We start from the raw sequence: 17,637 nt of genomic DNA, 5'->3' as shown, positions 1-17,637 counted from the left end.
ATCTGCTTGGAGGAGATCAGGGATAGGCAAGGACAAAAATCTGTTCTATGGGGCTTTTGTAAGGCAGCCAGACTTGTGTAACGCTCCAGCACCGGGGCTGGGGGATGAGGGACATCCATCTGATGCCGTCAGTGTGTCCAGGAGCCTCAGGAAAAGGGGAAAATGCTGCATCCTCCATGGCTGGGGTGAGGCGCAGATCCAGGAACAGCTCCAGTGAGCACAACCCCAGAGATGCCACGCTGGGAGCATCCCCAGGCAGCTCCAGCAACCTCCTGCTATCCAGGCCTGCTTTTTTAAGGCTTTTTAGCAGCTGATGTGGGACTGGGCTATGCTCTGGAGTCACTGGTGGAGGGATGGGGCTGAGGGACGCTCCTCTGGGAGAGCTCAGCTCTCCATCCCTCCCTGTGCTTGGCCTTTTGCCTGGGGGGGCTGACTGAGAGAGCAAACCCTGCGAGCAGCAGGTCACCCGGCAAGGAGAGAGAGACGGCCGGGGATCAATTGACGCATTCCTGAGTAATGGTTGTGTCTTAGGACAGTGAAACCTCCTCGGGTTTAACGTGGAGATGCTCGCATTGATGACTCATTAAAACGCCGAGCTGAATCCATTTCCTCTCCTTAGCCAGGGCTGGGGGAGGCGGATCTGCCCCTGTGACATTGCTGCAAGGAGCAGGAGGAAAGCTGAGCCCGGAGGGGACCCGAGGGAACCCCACAGGGGAGGCAGCGCCCAATAAATAAATTAATAAAACTAAGAAATTAATAAAACAATGTTTTATTAATAAATTAATAAAGCAATGCCACCGGCTCGCAGGCTAAAGCCAGGCAATGTGTGTGTGTGTATGCATCAAAGAGCTCCAGGCAGTTCATTATAATTCCAATTAACGTGGGAAAGTTAATAACCGAAAGAGAATCCATCAGATTTTAAACAAATGGGAAGCAGGACAGGGAGAGGCTAAAGGTGTTTTTAAACTTTAAACTGAGCCCAAATCCAAGCTGCTACAAAGAAATAACAAATATTGAATATATCCAGTGGTCTGGGCAGGTGGGGGCTTCAATGGGTACTAACCTGGGTGGGAGAGGAGCTGGGCTTTGCTGGATGGCAAAGGGCCAGAATTAAATCCCACAAAGGCCAAAAATGAGAGGAGAGAGGAGAGGAGACATCTCTTTTCTTGCTGTTTGGGGGAAATCAGCATTTCCTCTAGCACTGAGCGTTACAGGGAAAATATTTCAATCCTTGTCGGTATTATTTAATGCCTGGGAGCTCAGACAAGGCTCAGGGTGCTTTGTTCTCATGTCTGGCCACCTTTGGGGTGATCCCAGGCTGGGCTGTGTGGACACCCAGGCCAAAGGCACCACGAGCAGTGCAGAGCATGTCCACAAGGGCTCAGCCAGAGCAGCCTGTGAGCAAACAGCCCTTCCCAGCCACTAAAGAAGATTTAAGAGCGAATCACATCAGCCCAGTCAAACCCAATTGCTATTGATAATGTCCATGTGCAATTAGAGCCAATTAAGGGGAGACAGCAGATGACAAGTGTTTGGCCAGGAGCTGACGGGGGTCAATACACCAGTCCAATTTCCCAACAACTAAATGCAATTAAAGACCTGCACTTACCCAGCTTGCCCAGGAGGGCCAGCACATAAATGGGCACACCAGGTGGCGGGTGCTGTCCTGGCAGGATGCAGAGCTCCAGGAGCAAGCCCTGCTCCTGCCCCAGCCTCAAGCTGAGGGAAGTGGCATCCATGTACTTCACCCTGGTGGCGGCGTTCCTGGTCATCCTGGTGGTGGCCCTGCAGGGCTCGGCGCCCCGCCAGAGTGATTTCCCCTACAAGGTGCCCCTGGACCCCCAGGGGCTGCTGGAGCTCTCCTGGAATGTCAGCTACCCCGAGCAAGCCGTGCATTTCCAGCTGCTCATCAGGGAGCTGCACTTCGGGCTCCTCTTTGGGATGTCGGACAGGGGCGAGTTTGAGAACGCGGACCTGGCCGTGCTCTGGAGCGATGGGCACAACTCCTACTTTGGGGTGAGTCACCTGAGTGCTTGCAGGGCTGCTTTTGGGGCTCCCTCCCTGGCAATGCAGCTTTCTGAATCGGGCTGGTGGTTTGGTAGAGTGGGGTACAGGGCACACGATGGGGCAGCCCCACTGCTCAGGGTACACAAGGTCTCGGGAATTTCTACCCCAGATCGGATCCACAGGGTGGGTTTGGCATGGGGATTAACCCAAAAGAGGAAAGAATAAACACGGCAGCACATCAGCAAGGGTGAAGGAGCCAGGAGCTGGGTGTCTCTGCTGTGTTTAGCTGCAAAGACACACACATCAACACCCTGCTTCACTCGTGTGCTGCTGCCAGCCACATTAAAAATTAACCACAGCTCCCATTAATGGCTCTGAGACAGGGCAAAAGTCACCAGGCAGAGGCTGCTCCTGCCAGCAGGAGGAACCCAGCTGAGAGTTGCATCCACAGGGATCAATGGGATAACAGGGCAGCCTGGGGTGCTGTCAGAAATTAAAGGTGCAAATGTATTTGGGAAAACTGATTTCCAGTTGTGTTGTTTGCTGTTGCTGCGGCAAACTCCATCCTTCCTGCCACTGTCTGTTTGTTGGGTTCCTGTCTGGGTGGTTTTCCCAGCCCTATCCCCAGCCCACCACATCAGGCCAATTGTGATTGTGCTTGGCTGCAGAAAGAAATTCCCATTTTTGCCTTTGTGAGGCTTTCCATTAAGTTAAATTTTACCTCTCTGCTTACTTCAAATTAACCATAAAACACATTCTTTCGCAATCAGCCGCAATGTGATCCGCAGTGCAATGAAAGCATGAAAAGAAGGCTTTATTATCTGAGCTCTTTTCCTGCTAATTACCAGCCTTTCTGGGTCTGTGGTGGGCCAAGAATGCTCCAGGATTTCACAGCATCATGTAAAGAAAACATAAAGGATCATTTCTAATCTGCCTTCCTGAGCTCACCCAAAGACAAACAGAAACGCCCGGCAGCGCTCGGGTTTTCTCTTTCACTTGGTGCTGAACAGCATCCTGCAAGGAGATCTCTATAAATCTCTCCAGCCCTGCTTTTCTCTCCCCCAGCAGCTTTTCTTCTGGATAAGTGTGTTGGCTGTTAAAAGAGATCCACATTTGTTCAGCCCCCCATGTACTATGAGATTAACTCGCGCTCCATATTCCTACAAAATCAAATGTCATGAGAGCTCCATGGAGCTGATTTCCCTCTCCCCCTCTAAGGACAATATGTTCTGGAAATATGACTCTATAGCTCTGGCTGACATGATGCCAAATTGCTTTATCCTTTTTCTTCTGGTTTTTCCTCCCAAGATAAGAGAACCAGTGCCACTTGTGTGCACACAGCCAGCTACTTCCTGGGTGCCTTTTCTGAGTAAACAGGAGACCCACAGGAGAAACAAAAGATCAGAGAAACAACCCTGATCAAATCCAAATTATCCCAGGATTTTATACTCCAAACCTCCAAACCCTGAGGCACAGGAATACCCTGCTGCTTTGTTTCTTGGGGTGGCTTTGTCACCATCCTCTACGACAAGCAGTTTTTAGGAGGCTGTGCTGGGCTGCCAGAACAATCTGACCACAAAAAAATTAAGAATTTTTTGCAGAAAATCTTTAGCCCAGCAAGGGTCTGATCTTAAATTGAGGGAGGCTGGTTTGTGCCAAGGGTTTTGGAAAGCCCAGCCCTTCCTTCCACAGGGTCCCCCCAAGACAAACACACCCAAAATCCAGCACAGACCAACACAACACCTTCACATGTCCCTGGGGGCTTTCCTCCCACCCTTCCCAACCTTTCCACACTCACATCTCAGCTTGTAAAGGTCTTTCTGCCCACTGTTAGTGCTGGCTCAGGTGTTTCCCAGGTCTGTCTGAGCACCAGGGATTCTGTAGCAGAGGCCATTCCAGCATGGATCTGCCCAGGAGATGCTGGAGGTGGGCATGGAGCAAAGCACAGCCATCCTGCAGCTCTGGGGTGCTGAAGGTGCACAGAAAGGAGGACCTGTGGCACCTCTGGAGGCACCTCCTGGCTGAGCAGGCTGCTCTCTCCCTCACAGGATGCCTGGAGTGATGCCAAGGGGCAGCTCCACATGGATTCCCAGCAGGACTACCAGCTCCTCGGGGCTCGCAGGGCTCCTGAGGGGCTCTACCTGCTCTTCAGAAGAGCCTTCAGCACCTGTGACCCCAAGGACTACCTGATAGAGGTATGGCATCGCCCTCACCCTGCCGTGGCACCCCCAGCCCCATCCCAGCCCTGCTTGGGCGCAGCATCAGGTGTTGGTGCTGTGTGAGGCAGAGAGGAAGTGAGCTACAGATGTCAGCCCTGGCCCATGAGTAATGTTTGGCACCATCTATTCACAAGCCCTTCAAAAGCTCTCTCAAGTGTAGCTTTTAGCTCGTTTGCATCATCAGCTCCTGTTGAACATGCATTGGGTCTATATAAATCCTTCCTGCATCACTCTGCTTGACAGTCTGGAGCCAACTGTTGGGAGTGTCACGAAGAGGGGTTGGTGTATCAACAGCAGGCAAACAGGAGGGTGGTGACAGGAGCTGGGACAAAGGGACAGCAAATAGAGGTGCTGCTCTGTGCTCGGTGGTGTCTCCCTGGCTCTGCACCCACCACTTCTCTCTGAGCTGGGATTTGGGATAAACCCTCCTGTCAGACAGCTCAGGGCTCAGCTACAGGCCCTGGAATCAGTGCAAGGCTCATCTCACATGAAAGCCTTTGTGGGCAGGATATTTTAGAGCCAACGTGGGCACAGAGTGTCCTCGAGTTTTTGCTGCTGGTGCTCCAAAGCTTCTCTTGTGGTGAGAGGTGTCTGCCGTCTGCCAAAACACTGAGAGCCCTGGAGGGAACAATCTGTGTGTGTGAGCCACAAAAACACTTGCTGGTCTTTATTCTCTGATCCTTTAGGAAAAGATTGTTCTCTTTTTCCTTCCTCCCTTATCTCATGTCCAGAGCTCTCAGCGTTCTTGTTTGCAGCAGACTTTCAGCAGAGCTTCTTGTGGTACCTTCCCCCCTGAAAAGAAGCTGGAAGGAAAGGGAGGACTTGAGGGAGAAGTTTTGTTTCTGCTGTTACCCCCAGACTATTGCTGGGCTGCCGGGGAGGATGAGCCCTGCACTGATGGGTTTGTCCCATCTTGGAGCTCATGAGGGGCTTGGAAGGAGCAAAGAGGACGTGTCACCTTTTTGGAATTGATGGGGAACCTGCTAGGGAACCTTCAGTGACCACACCAGCCAGAGGAACACCCTGGGATGTAGAGCTTTCCTGGGACAGCACAGCACAGTGAGCTGCTGGCGCAGCCAGAGTGGGGTCACAAGATCCATTTCTGGGCTCATGCCACCAGTGCTGGTGCTGATGGTCCCTGCACCTCCTGTTCTGCATGAAAACCCCACAGATATATTCTGCTCTGGCTTCAGGATGGCACCGTGCACCTGATCTACGGCATCCTGGAGAAACCAGTGCATTCCCTGCAAGCCATCAACGTCTCTGCCCTCCCCGGGGGGCTGCAGAGGGTGCAGCTGCTAAAACCCAACATCAGCATCCCTCAGCTGCCCAGAGACATGAAGAGCATGGAGATAACAGCCCCAGATGTGGTCATTCCCAGCCAGGAGACAACCTACTGGTGTTACATGGCAGAGCTCCCCGAGGGCTTCCCCAAGCACCACATTATCATGGTAAGAGGCAGGGGAAGAGGGCTGCTTTCCCCAGGGTGGGTCAGTAATTGTGTTCACATCCTGCAAATTCCACGTCACAGGGAGGCTTTCAGGCCCTGGCATCCAAATGTGGTCCCAAAGTCTCTTCCAGGTCCAGCCCAGCAGTCAGTAGCAGCCTCTTGTCTCCTAGACAGTCTCAGCAGGAGAGGACCAGGTAATGTTTTCCCACCTGGCACATCCAGCAGGTTCCAGGGCACGCTCAGAGCTGACTCCCTGCAGAAGGAACAGACCCACAGCAGGATTTTGGCACACATGAGGAGCACAAAACCACAGGAAACAAAGGAACAGGGCTGATGAGAGCAGGGCAGAGCCAGCCAGGATGGGAACTGGCATCTCAAAGATGAAGCATAGTCTGAAAAAAGAGAGTTACAGACGTAAATGCAACTTGTGGGCACTGCCAGACATGTTGCTTGGGCCATCTCCTGCAGAGGAGAGGCAGAAACCTGCTGGCAACCCTGAGGAAAGGATGGGAGGGCACCCAGCAGGTGTGGGGGTGGCTCAGGAGGTGACCTGGCGTATCCAGAGTCAAAACCACACCACGGGGATGAGGAGAACCTGCAGACACTCGAGCTGCAGCGAGCGCTTGGTGATTTCGAGGGGAGAGATGATGCAAAGGAAGGCTCAGAAGGAGGATTTTCTCTCTGACAGATGGTGTGAAGTGAATCATCTGTGTGTAAGTAAGAAGTGTGTAACTCCTGATACCTTCCCACTGCTGCAGATCACTTCTGCAGCTGGCACTTTTAGCCAGAGATGTTCCTCAGGCTTGAGTCACTCTCTCTACCCCAAATCCCCCTCCCTGTCCCCCAGGCAGCTGCTGGACAAAAACAAAACCCAAGGGCTGCAGGCAGAGCTACAGCAACAACACAGCCAGGACTCTCTGTAGGAAAAAGCAACATCCCCAGGGCCACCTTTACCCCTGGTAAAGGACTCAGTCATCACTAAACTGGCCAAGGTGTTCTGGTGATCCCCATCTGTTGCTGGAGAAAGGATGAGCTGGTTCTCTGTGGGTTCTGGTGGGCTCTGGGCTGGTCCCTAAGCCAGCCAAGAAATTAAATATTTCCACAACTGACCTAAATGCTCCTTGGGCACTACTAACATGTTGTTTCCCCTTTGAAGTACCCAGGTGCTTCACTCTGCCACATGAGAGGAAAGCTCTTGGTGCCTCATGCCCTGAGCAACCTGTGGCAGAAACTGGTACCAGGTCACAGCTACTCCTGCCCTGGCACCTCGTGGAGCTTGTAGGGCCTCAGCATGTGTTCTCCTCCTTGGGCCTGCTTAACTCTGCCAAAACCAAAATATGAGGGGAAAGCTCTTGGCCCTTGTTGCCTTATGGCTTGAGCAACCTGTGGCAGAGACTGGTACCAGGTCACAGATTCTCCTGCCCTGGCACGTTGTGGAGCCTGCCTGTAGGGCCTCAGCATGTCTTCTCCTCCTTGGGCCTGCTTAACTCTGCCATAAGCAAAATGTGAGGGGAGAGCTGTTGGCCCTTGGTACCTCATGGCCTGAGCAACCTTCCCTCCCCGTCCTGTGGCAGAAACTGGTACCAGGTCACAGATACCCCTGTCCTGGCACCTCATGGAGCCTGCAGGGCTCAGGGATGGGCTCTCAGTGTGTCCTCTCCTCCTTGGGCCTGCTTAACTCTGCCATAACCAAAGCTCTTGGCCCTCGGTGCCTCATGGCCTGAACAACCTTCCCTCCCCGTCCTGTGGCAGAAACTGGTACCAGGTCACAGATACCCCTGTCCTGGCACCTCATGGAGCCTGCAGGGCTCAGGGATGGGCTCTCAGCGTGTCCTCTCCTCCTTGGGCCTGCCTTGCAGTACGAGCCGGTGGTCACGGCGGGTAACGAGGCCCTGGTGCACCACATGGAGGTTTTCCAGTGCGCGGCCGACTTCGACAGCTTCCCCCACTACAACGGGCCCTGCGACTCCAAGATGAAGCCAGAGCGCCTCAACTACTGCAGGCACGTGCTGGCAGCCTGGGCCATGGGGGCACAGGTGGGTGTGACAGGGGACACGTCCCCCTGGGTGACAACCAGGCCCTGCTGCCTCCCAGATGTCCCAGTGCCGCTTTGGGGTTGCCCCATAGGGGCTGTCCTCACCCTGTGGGCTCTGTTGGGGTTTGGCTTCAGCCCTGGCTGAGCATCCCAGCCCCTCCTGGGTATGTTGGATTTCCTACCTGTCCCCAGTTCTCCTCCTCTTTGGTGCCATAAATCAGTGGGGTGGGACACTGGAATAGTTCCCCAGGGAATGGTCATGGCCCCAGGCCTGAGGGAGCTCAAGGAAGTTTTGGACAACACCTGTGGGCTTCCTGGGACTGTCCTGTGCCCCAGGAATCCCACAAGCGTTGTCCAAAACCTCCTTGGACAACAAGGGGGCCAGGAGTTGGATTTTGATGATTGTCATGGGTCCCTTTCAACTCAGACATTCCTGGGGCTGTCCTGTGCAGGACCAAGAGCTGGATTTTGATGATCCTTTTGTGGGTCCCTTCCAATTCGGGGTATTTTATGATTTTATGGCAACACTCAGGTGTTGTGCCACTGCATGTGGAATGAGAGAAGCTTTTGGAAGCAAGGGCAGCTCTCCAAGCATAACCAAGGGCACAAGTCACATCTCTCAGCCCACAGCGTGGGTCAGGATTACACCCACACATTCCCTTAGGCTTTCCAGCCTTGTTCCCAGGAAAGCCACCCTGCTGCTCCCCTAACACCCTCCCTTCTGCTTCCAGGCTTTCTACTACCCTGAAGAAGCAGGTCTTGCCTTTGGTGGCCCAGGCTCCTCCAGATATTTGCGTCTGGAGATCCATTACCACAATCCCCTGGTGTTCAAAGGTGAGGGGCTGCCCTTTGCTTTACCTGTGTGACCACGGCAGGAGAGCTGGGGAAATTCCAGGGAAGCATTGCCACTTTCTGGGGAGGCCTCTGGCCTAAACCATGGCCCTGTTCTCAACTTTGTGGAGAGCTGATGGTCCAGATCTGTCCCTGCAGGAAGAACACATTAAACCCCCAGCATGCTGCTGTTTTTCTGGTCTCAGCAAAGCCATCCTCACTGAAATGCATGCCCAGAGGTGGGGAAGGATGCTTGGGAAAGGAGCCTGCAGGCAGAAAATTGCCCCCACAGAGTTCCTGCAAGGATGTGATCCAGGGCAACACCAGGATTCAGCTGGGCTGTCTCAGGAGTAACCCCAATTTCCACACAAGGTGGTGGGGCTGGGTCTGAGCCCAGAGCAGGAGTGACAGCAGTGCCAAGGCACCAGAGAGACCAGGCTGCCTGGGGAGGGGGGGATGTGGATGTTGATTCCTGTTCTCCTGCTTCGATAACATTGTCAGGAGACACATTGGAAAAAAAAAGAAGGATTCCAAACAACCCAGTTTCTTCATTAACATAAAAACAAGCAGCTTCTTGACTACCCAAGGATATTTTTAGGAGGCCAGAGCATATGTACTGTGGATCAATCATAGCACATTCGGCAACTTGAGAAGAAACATGGCTATAAATACAGAGTTCACATCTTCCATCATTCATCTGCTTTTGCCTGTTAACCAATAGTGTCTCCCCCGTTATTCTTATCCCTGGGTGGGCTCCAGCCTGGAGACAGGGAGTCAGGAGGGGTTCAGGGCAGCTCTGAACCCCTCCTGACCTATTGACCCTGCTCTTTCCCTTTGGCATTTTGGGATTAAAGAAGCTGCAGTGAGCCACATTCGTGAGGGAGTCCTCCAAAACACCCCATGCTCTGTCCTCCTGCTTTGGGCTCCCCAAAGGCACCCTTACCTTGCTGTCCTGGGACAATCCAGCCTCAGGTCAGTGCCCTCACCAGGGAACCAGGTTCCTCTGGGGCCACTCAGTGAGGATTTGCACGAAAATCTGTAGGATTTAAAACAATTTCAAACAGAGGAAGGAAGCTGGGAGCGAGAGGCTCCCCACAGCATGTCCTTGTCTTTCACCTTTTGGCCTTGTCCCTGCAGTGACTTGTCCTCGTCCCCTGGTCCCCCAGGTCGCCGTGACTCCTCGGGGATCAGGCTGTACTACACAGCCACCCTTCGTCCCTACGACGCTGGGATCATGGAGCTGGGCTTGGTGTACACCCCAGTGATGGCCATTCCCCCTGGAGAGGACAGCTTCATCCTCACAGGATACTGCACTGATAAATGCACCCAGCTGGTGAGTGCCTGTCCCCTCCATCCCGGCTGCACCTCAGAGGAGAAAGGTTTCCTTTGGCTTTTCCCTGGCTCCAATCTGCAGGCTGCCAATTTGAAGCTTTAAACTCACCGTGAGGAAAGAGAAATCTGCTGTGTACAATAAACAGAGAGCAGCTGGTTGGGATGTGCTGGATCCCCCTGGAAGCAGCTCTCCTGGGGAGCCATCTGCTCCAGCTCCCCTGGGTACCATTCCCATAAAGCTCACTGCCGAGCTGGCCGTGTCCCAGTGGTGCTTTCCCTCACAGGGCTGGGAAAATTGGCTCCTGCTCCCAGGGAGCTTGCCAAGAGCTCCCTCAAAGATGGTTCCAAAGGGCCCACCTTGTTCTCTCAGGAAATTTTGCTGTGGGTTTTCGTAGGGCTTACCCACAAGGATTCACCTGTGCCACCACCAAGGAGGGCAGGGAAGGAAGCAGGACCTGCCTCAGCTGCTCCTGCTGCCCTGGAGCGTTGCTTTGGCAGTAGTGAGGGTTTGTCCCTCTGCAAGGATCTCACTGAGCTGCTTTTCCAGGGGTACAGCAATCCTCTAAACCCCGTGTGAGAGCCAGAACAGGGACAGTGAGTTCCCAGCACACAGCCAGGGGATGTGAGGGAGGGCATGTGAGAGGGCACATCTCAGGTTTCTGAGGTTGAAATGGCTCCTGAGGTATTAAAGAGTCTTTTTTCCAAGCCCTGTGACCAAAGAAGAAGTTGAGATTCCTTGGCTCAGGTTTTCAAGGCTGTTTATTTTCTCTTATCTATCACATTCTTTCTCTGACCTGCTGAGGTCTGTCCAGCAGGTCGGGTTTGGCACAGTCCCTGCCCTTGGGGTGGTGTTGGCTTTTTATACCAAGAACTACGTGTACTTTATTTACAATAATTTTCCAATACCTATCACCTGTGTCAGACAGTCTGTCTCTACTCTAAACCAATCCAAAAGTGCCACCATCCCAGCAGAAGATGGAGGACAAGAACAAGAAGAAGAAGGACAGGACACGCCCAGATTCCTCCATCTTGCCTCTTGAACCTCCATTCTAAATCCCCCAAATTCTACTTTTTCACCCTGTGACACATTAACTATCATTCTACTCAAACTCTTGTGGCTTGTAAATCTTCATAAAAAGCTGATAATTTTCTCCATGGGCTAAAATGGAAGCACAGGTGTTTTTGACTCCATGCTAAGATCTCTGAGCCCCTTGCCAGGGTCTCGAGTCCTCTAGGGCAGTCAGAGGAATGTCCTGGGTTCTAACAGGGACAGAGCTCGCACGGGGGCTTGACCTGTCCTTCGTTCCTTCCTTTCCCAGGCTCTGCCCTCTGCTGGCATCCGCATCTTCGCCTCGCAGCTGCACACACACCTGGCAGGGAGGAAAGTGGTGACGGTGCTGGCCCGGCACGGGAGGGAGAGGCAGGTTGTGAACGCGGACAGCCACTACAGCCCTCACTTCCAGGTACAGGGGCTGCAGGGGGGCACGGCTGGGTGTCCCTCCTGGGCACAGTGCCGCTGTGGCACTGCTCTGATGTGTGCCCTTCCCTCCCCTCCCAGGAGATCCGCATGCTGAAGGAGGTGGTTGCAGTTTTTCCGGTGAGTTGCTCCAAAAAATGTTGCAAAGAGCACATCCTGAGTCTCCTGCCTCCTTCCATACCCCCCATCCCATCTGGGGACTCCCAGGGGGGCTGGAGGGAGGGTCCCTGGGTCATCTGTGCCATCTCCATGCGGATACTTTGGGGACAAGCAGCCCAGAATTGGTGTGTGGGCAGCCAGGAGCTAAATGAGGCTCCTGATTTAGCTGGGCTTCGTCTGGCAGAGGGAGGCTCCTTGGGGGGTGAGCATGAGCCATGGTGCTGCCCTCTGGCCTTGCCTGATGGGAGGAGAGGAAGAGATTCAGCATCAGAGTGGGAGTGGGTGGGAAAACAGGGGTGGAACCTGCCCCAGGGCTCCTCAGATGGGAAAGGACCTGACTGCAAAGCTGGGGGCAGCTCCTGGAGCTGCTCAAAGCACTCAGCACCCGCTGGAGCCATGCCCAGGGCTGTGCCCTGGGGTGTCCCCGTGGTCCTCTGCACTCACTGTGGCAGGGAGGCTGCTGTGCCATCAAGTCAGCTCCTGTTTTGGCACTTCAAGCTCTTGCCTAAGTGCAATTTTAAGGTGTTTTCAACCCCGCAGAAATCCTTAAAAAGCGAGGAAAGCAGGAAACACCATCCCTGGGATGCAGCGCCGGGGGAATCTCCACAGGGGATGCAGTTTTCGCAAGGACTCCTGTGGGGTTGCAGGCTCCTGATATGGGCAGCAGAGATTTCCATGTGGAACACTTCCCCAGTGCCTAAATTTGCCTGTGTTTGAACCCCCCAGGGTGACGAACTCATCACCACCTGCACATACAACACTGAGGATCGGAGCAGAGCCACCGTGGTGAGTGCAGGGGCAGCTCCCCTGCCTTTGGGGGCAACCCAGGGTGGGCTGGGGGCACCCCCAGAGCGGGCACCTGCATGAAGCCAAGGCTGAATCCCAGCCAGGAGCAAAGGGAGGGTGGCAAGAAGGGAACTCACAAGGCTCTGCTGCCTGCAGCGGGGATGTGAAGGTGCTAATTGTGAAGTAGCATGTGTCACTCTAATTCCCATCACAAACTGTTCCACCAGGGATTAATTGTAATTAAAGAGAAGTGGCATTTTTTGACAGTGCATGTTATTTCCTTACATAGGCAGTGGGAAAAAAATATAAAAGAGCCTGTCAGAGGTACCATCAACAGGGACAAGGCTAAATATAGCAGAGGGATTATAGGAAATCTGCATTTTAATGTAAACCACACGGTCTAGCCTGGAAGTCTGTCCTTGCACAGAGGGCAGACAAGCAGAGAGCTGGCCATGCCGTGCACCTGAAGGGGTGTGAATACTTATGTCTATCTCCATCTCTATCTCATCTCTATCTATCAGATATCCAGATCTAGATCTAGAGAGAGATTTTAGATATAGACGCATGTGAGTGTTGAGTGAGCTCTGTGCCCCCCTGCCCTCCCTGCCCCTGTGCAGCCCCAGCAGGGCACAGCCAGGCCCCACTTCCATCACCTTCCTGCCTGTGCCACAGGGAGGCTTTGGCATCCTGGAGGAGATGTGTGTGAACTACGTGCACTACTACCCCCAGACCCAGCTGGAGCTGTGCAAAAGCGCTGTGGATCCGGGCTACCTGCACCGGTACTTCAACCTTGTCAACAGGTAAAGAGCCCTGTACAGCACAGGGAACACTGGTACAACAGCCAAACCCAGGGTCTGGAGGATGGCTTCCCACCAGGAAGGGAGGGAGGGGCTTTTCAGCAAGAGTCAGTGTGTGGCTGAGTGCATAAATGCAAAATATTCTTTATAACCCGAGGCAGACTCCAAGGATCCACGCCAGGGGAGGATGCTGCAGCCCATTCACCCATAGAGGGGAGATGCTGACCTTGCACAGGGTGTCCTACCCATGGGCTGCTCCCAAATGCTGCCCTGCTGGCTGCTGCAGGCTGTCCCTGTGCCCAGCGGTGCCCTTGGAGCCATCCCAGATTCAGGCAGGGAGGAATTGGTCACATCCAGCTCTGGAAGGGCACAGCACTGCTGTGCTTCAGCCTGGCCTTTCTCCTGCCCAGGTTCAACGATGAGGAGGTCTGCATGTGCCCACAGGTCTCTGTCCCACAGCAGTTTTACTCCATCCCCTGGAACTCCTTCAACAGGGATGTGCTGAGATCCCTCTACGGCTTCGCTCCCATCTCCGTGCACTGCAACAAATCCTCTGCCGTCCGGTTCCCGGTAGGTGCAGCCTCACTTCCCTGCACAATTCCCAGATGTAAGGTTGGGTCTGTGCTGCTCAGGACACATCCAAACCCAGCAGGCTCAGGGCAGGGGGCTGGAGCTGCCTGGAAATCCCTGATGTCAGCAGGACACAGAGCCCAGCCCAGCCCTGGGCTTAGCCAATACATCAGGAGCCCACCATGGATGGTCCCAGCCAGATCCAATTAGGAGATGCATTTGCATAAAGTGATTTGGAGGCTGCTTTTGCTGACTGTTAAAGTAGGGCCAGATCCAAGGAGAAACGTGAGGTGGTTTTTAGGATTTTGGCAAATCACCCCAGGTCCCAGCAGAGCGAGCTCATTACACACAGCATCTGTGCAGCTTCCAAAGGTGGTGATCCAGCAAAACATGAAGGATAAAGGACTGGGAGGTCTTGAAAATAAAACCAGGCCCAGAGATGAGGAACATGATGATGATGGTAGTGAAGATTTAAAACCACTGCTGGCATCAGCTTCCAATGCCATTTATCAGTGTAATAAATTTGGATAATACCTTGTGCCTGGACCCAGTGCTATCTACTGCAGCACAGGAGCATGCTGAGCTGATTGCAGGGATGACCATCAGCTTTCTGCCCTTTAGCAAAGTTTCACTCTGGAGTGGGCAGAAACCTTTCCAGTTTCCTGGAACTGAACACCAGGCACCTCTCAGAGCTTTGCTGCAGGGACAGAAGTGGTGCAGAAGTTTTGTGCAACAGCAGAGTTATGAATTAAACCTCTTAATTTATGACTCAGACAACTCCCTTGATTTCAGAGAGGTCTTGGGGGCTGTCAGGAAGGGCCTTGAGCAGAGCAGAGCCAGTGCTGGCACAAAGTGGGTCATGAGCATCACAGTGAGGGCGAAGGAGCCTCTGCTCCGCTGGTGTTTCAGAGCGAGCCCGACTTGGAGACATCTCATTTATTCCATGCTGTTTCTGCCAAGAGAAAAGCACCAGCTTCTAATTAAGCTCATGTTTTTGCAGTTCAGTGATCCCAAATCTGATGATTTCTGGAAGGAACTGAGTGCTGTTAATTACTGAGCCAAATCTCAAGGTAACACTTGTGAGCGGCAGTGGGGACGGTGCCGTCCCCAAGTCCCCCTGCACCCACAAGGGCCGGCAGTAAACTCTGTTCAGGTTTCAACTCGAAAGCACTGAAAACAACAACTATCAAGACACTCCACTTGCCTTTGATCTCTCCAAAGAGCAGGCTCAGGGATGTACCAGCAGGGCAGACGCGGCAGCAGATGGGCTCAGGGCTGGAGCTGAGCCCTGGAGCAGGAGCACCCTGAGGATGCTTAACTGCTCCCCTAAGCCATAAGGGCACAGGAAAGGAGTTGTTCCTCCAGCTGGTACTCCCCTGCAAAGCTGTTCCCTCTCTGGTCACTCCCCACAAGCTTTGGAAAGGTCCTTCCACCCCACTCCATCTTTCCCCAGGGTTTTCCCGGTGCCGGTGCCAGCTCTGGCCCATTTCGCTTGACATACCAGGAGAAATTTCAGCTGAAAACATAAATCCCACTTTCATCTCGCTGATGACTCACGGCTCTACCTCTCCTCTCCAGACCTCCCTCCTCCTGCTCACGCTGTGGCTCAGCCTCTCGCTGACATTTCCGCACGAACACGCAGCTGGCAGCCCAGCCAGAGCATCACCACCCTGAGCTGAGCCCCCCGTGCCCCCCCAGCCCCTGCCCACCTCTCCATGGCCACCAGGCCATGCCAACATCAAATCTGAGCTGGATCCTGCTCTGGATCCTCAGGCTCAGCCCAGGGCACTGCCTGCACCTGGCAGGTTGTTCTTTGCAGGGAGCATCCCCAAGACAAAGTGTCACCACGGATGCACAGAGTGGGGGGATTTGTCCTGGCCGTGGTCACTGTGAGCTCTGATGGCTGTGACAGCTCTTCCATGACACCTCAGCCAGGCTGCTGCATCCCACCTGCTCCATGGGCACATCCCTGCTGGAAATTCTTGATTTTCCAGAGCATGGTGGGCCTGTGGCACTCCCTGGTTTGAGCTGTCTCCACCTGACTTGGCAGGTAACACTTTTTGAGGTGGAAACTCCCCAGCTGGGGTGGATTTGTGGAACACCTCAGACGTCTGTGCCGCTCAGGGGATGTGTAGGTGCTTCTGCACTAGGAATAATTAGTGATGTCTCATGAGAAAACACCCTGATTTGGGCTAAAAACCCACTTCAGACGTTAAAACTCGTGCCATTTCTCCAGGCAGACAGAAACACTGAGCCTCCAACATCTTCTTCACTTTCTGGGGGAATGTTTCCACCTGCTGTGTGACTGTGTTCACAGGGGTCTTAGGATGAGGGAAGAGACGAGGATCTGACTCTGTTTTAGAAGGCTTGATTTATTATTTTATTATATATATTATATTAAGACTATACTAAAAGAATAGAAGAAAGGATTTCATCAGAAGGCTAGCTAAGAATAGAATAGGAAATAATGAATAACAAAGGCTTGTGGCTTCGGACAGAGAGTCTGAGCCAGCTGACTGTGATTGGCCATTAATTAGAAACAACCACATGAGACCAATCACAGATCCACCTGTTGCATCCCACAGCAGCAGATAACCATTGCTTACATTTTGTTCCTGAGGCCTCTCAGCTTCTCAGGAAGAAAAATCCGAAGGAAAGGATTTTTCATAAAAGATCTCTGTGACACTGCTGTGCTCTCAGGGTGCTGCTGACCTCTCTTGCAGGGCCAGTGGGAGAAGCAGCCACTCCCCAGCATCACCGAGAGGCTGCGGGAGCCCAGCCCTCGCTGCCCGCCCTCCCCGGGGGCTCAGCCCGCTGCTCCCGTGCCCCTGCACCTGGGACAGCTCCGGAGGGACTGACACCCTGCCTGCCACCCACCACCTCCAGGCAGGAGCATCCGTCGAGGGGAACATCCCTGCCCACGCAGCCATGCCAGCCGCTGCCCTGGCCCTGCCTCCGGAGGGGGTTCGAGCTCATCAGGCAGAGTTCAGCAAAGCCCTCCGGGGATGGGAAGAGCTATATTTAGTGTGTCATTAGCAATGCTGGCTCTGAGTAATGCTGCCTCCCACCCCCGGGATAATAACGGCGAGGTTTGCTATTGTGCAGCCCCAGGGAGGGGGGAAGGAGCTTGTTTGCCTGCGGGGAAACTGAGGCACGCTGCAAAGGGATGTGTGGGAGCAGCACAAAAGCCTTGCTGGTGTCCCATGGTCCTGCCTAGCTCAGGATGGCTCCACAGGTGCTCCCTCATGCTGGCAGCTGTGGCAGGGATGGAGGGATGGATGGATGGAAGGAGGGAGGGAGGCAGGGGTGCCACAACACCCACCCAGCCCTCCCCTCCCTCCCCTCCCCTCCCCACTCCTCCACGCTCCGGATTGTTCCTCTCGATGCCACCAGATGCCAATGGCTGGGAACAAAGGACACCTCTGGGATGGGGTTTGGAAAAGGGGAGGGGAGGAGGGGGAATGACAAATCTTTTGTCAGGAAAAAATTGCTCCATTAAATATCTAAATGTAAAATAAATTGCTTTTTGCTGTTGAGCTCTGAATGGAGAACATGCAGGAGGAGCAGAGGAGAGGCTGGAGGTGTTGAGGTGGAGGAGACTCCATGTCCATCCCAGCTCTGGGACAGGTGGGATACAGGCCAAGTGGCCCCCAAATTTCCTTCCCAGCCACTTTGGGTGTAAGAGAAGCCCCAGGTCAGAGCACTGCACACCAGAAAAGGCTTTTAAAGCAAACCCTGATCTTCCAGGCACAGAGTGAGGCCTGGCTTGGCAGGGAGGCAGAATGCTCCTTCCCTCAGAACAGGACCACAGCCACCCCCTCCCCTGCCCTCCACCCTGCCAGAGGCAGGGCAGTCACCTCCTATTCAAGTGAAAAATTCATCTCAATCTTGGTTTTTAATGTTTTCAGTAAAACCAAAGCATTTCAGAGTTCACGCTCTTGCCCGTGGCGCTCGTGGCACGAGGGCAAGGAATT

At 53.7% G+C, this 17,637-nt stretch overlaps 1 protein-coding gene across 1 annotated transcript; it reads left to right on the top strand.

Annotated features, from left to right (window-relative positions):
• The first annotated feature begins 1,674 nt into the window (after nt 1-1,674).
• Nucleotides 1,675-16,548, top strand: DBH (dopamine beta-hydroxylase). The gene is made up of 12 exons (XM_030961592.1): nt 1,675-2,016; nt 4,056-4,202; nt 5,420-5,677; nt 7,536-7,712; nt 8,443-8,545; nt 9,709-9,875; nt 11,194-11,337; nt 11,433-11,471; nt 12,237-12,296; nt 12,969-13,096; nt 13,504-13,663; nt 16,387-16,548. The coding sequence occupies exons 1-12, from the start codon at nt 1,675-1,677 to the stop codon at nt 16,519-16,521; spliced, it is 1,860 nt and encodes a 619-aa protein (XP_030817452.1). The 3' UTR covers nt 16,522-16,548.
• Nucleotides 16,549-17,637: the final 1,089 nt, after the last annotated feature.

The sequence above is a fragment of the Camarhynchus parvulus genome, chromosome 17 (genome assembly GCF_901933205.1).
Source record: "Camarhynchus parvulus chromosome 17, STF_HiC, whole genome shotgun sequence".
NCBI classification, from domain to species: domain Eukaryota; kingdom Metazoa; phylum Chordata; class Aves; order Passeriformes; family Thraupidae; genus Camarhynchus; species Camarhynchus parvulus.
The sequence above is the reverse complement of the archived record's forward strand: the minus strand, read 5'-3'. Positions and strand labels throughout refer to the sequence as shown.

Bases quoted from the DNA above. Each gene is read 5' to 3' on its own strand.
- DBH (XM_030961592.1), top strand. From the start codon at position 1,675: ATGCAGAGCTCCAGGAGCAAGCCCTGCTCCTGCCCCAGCCTCAAGCTG. The intron at 12,297-12,968 runs GTGAGTGCAGGG...CCTGTGCCACAG, and splicing joins ATCGGAGCAGAGCCACCGTG to GGAGGCTTTGGCATCCTGGA. The intron at 13,097-13,503 runs GTAAAGAGCCCT...TCTCCTGCCCAG, and splicing joins TACTTCAACCTTGTCAACAG to GTTCAACGATGAGGAGGTCT.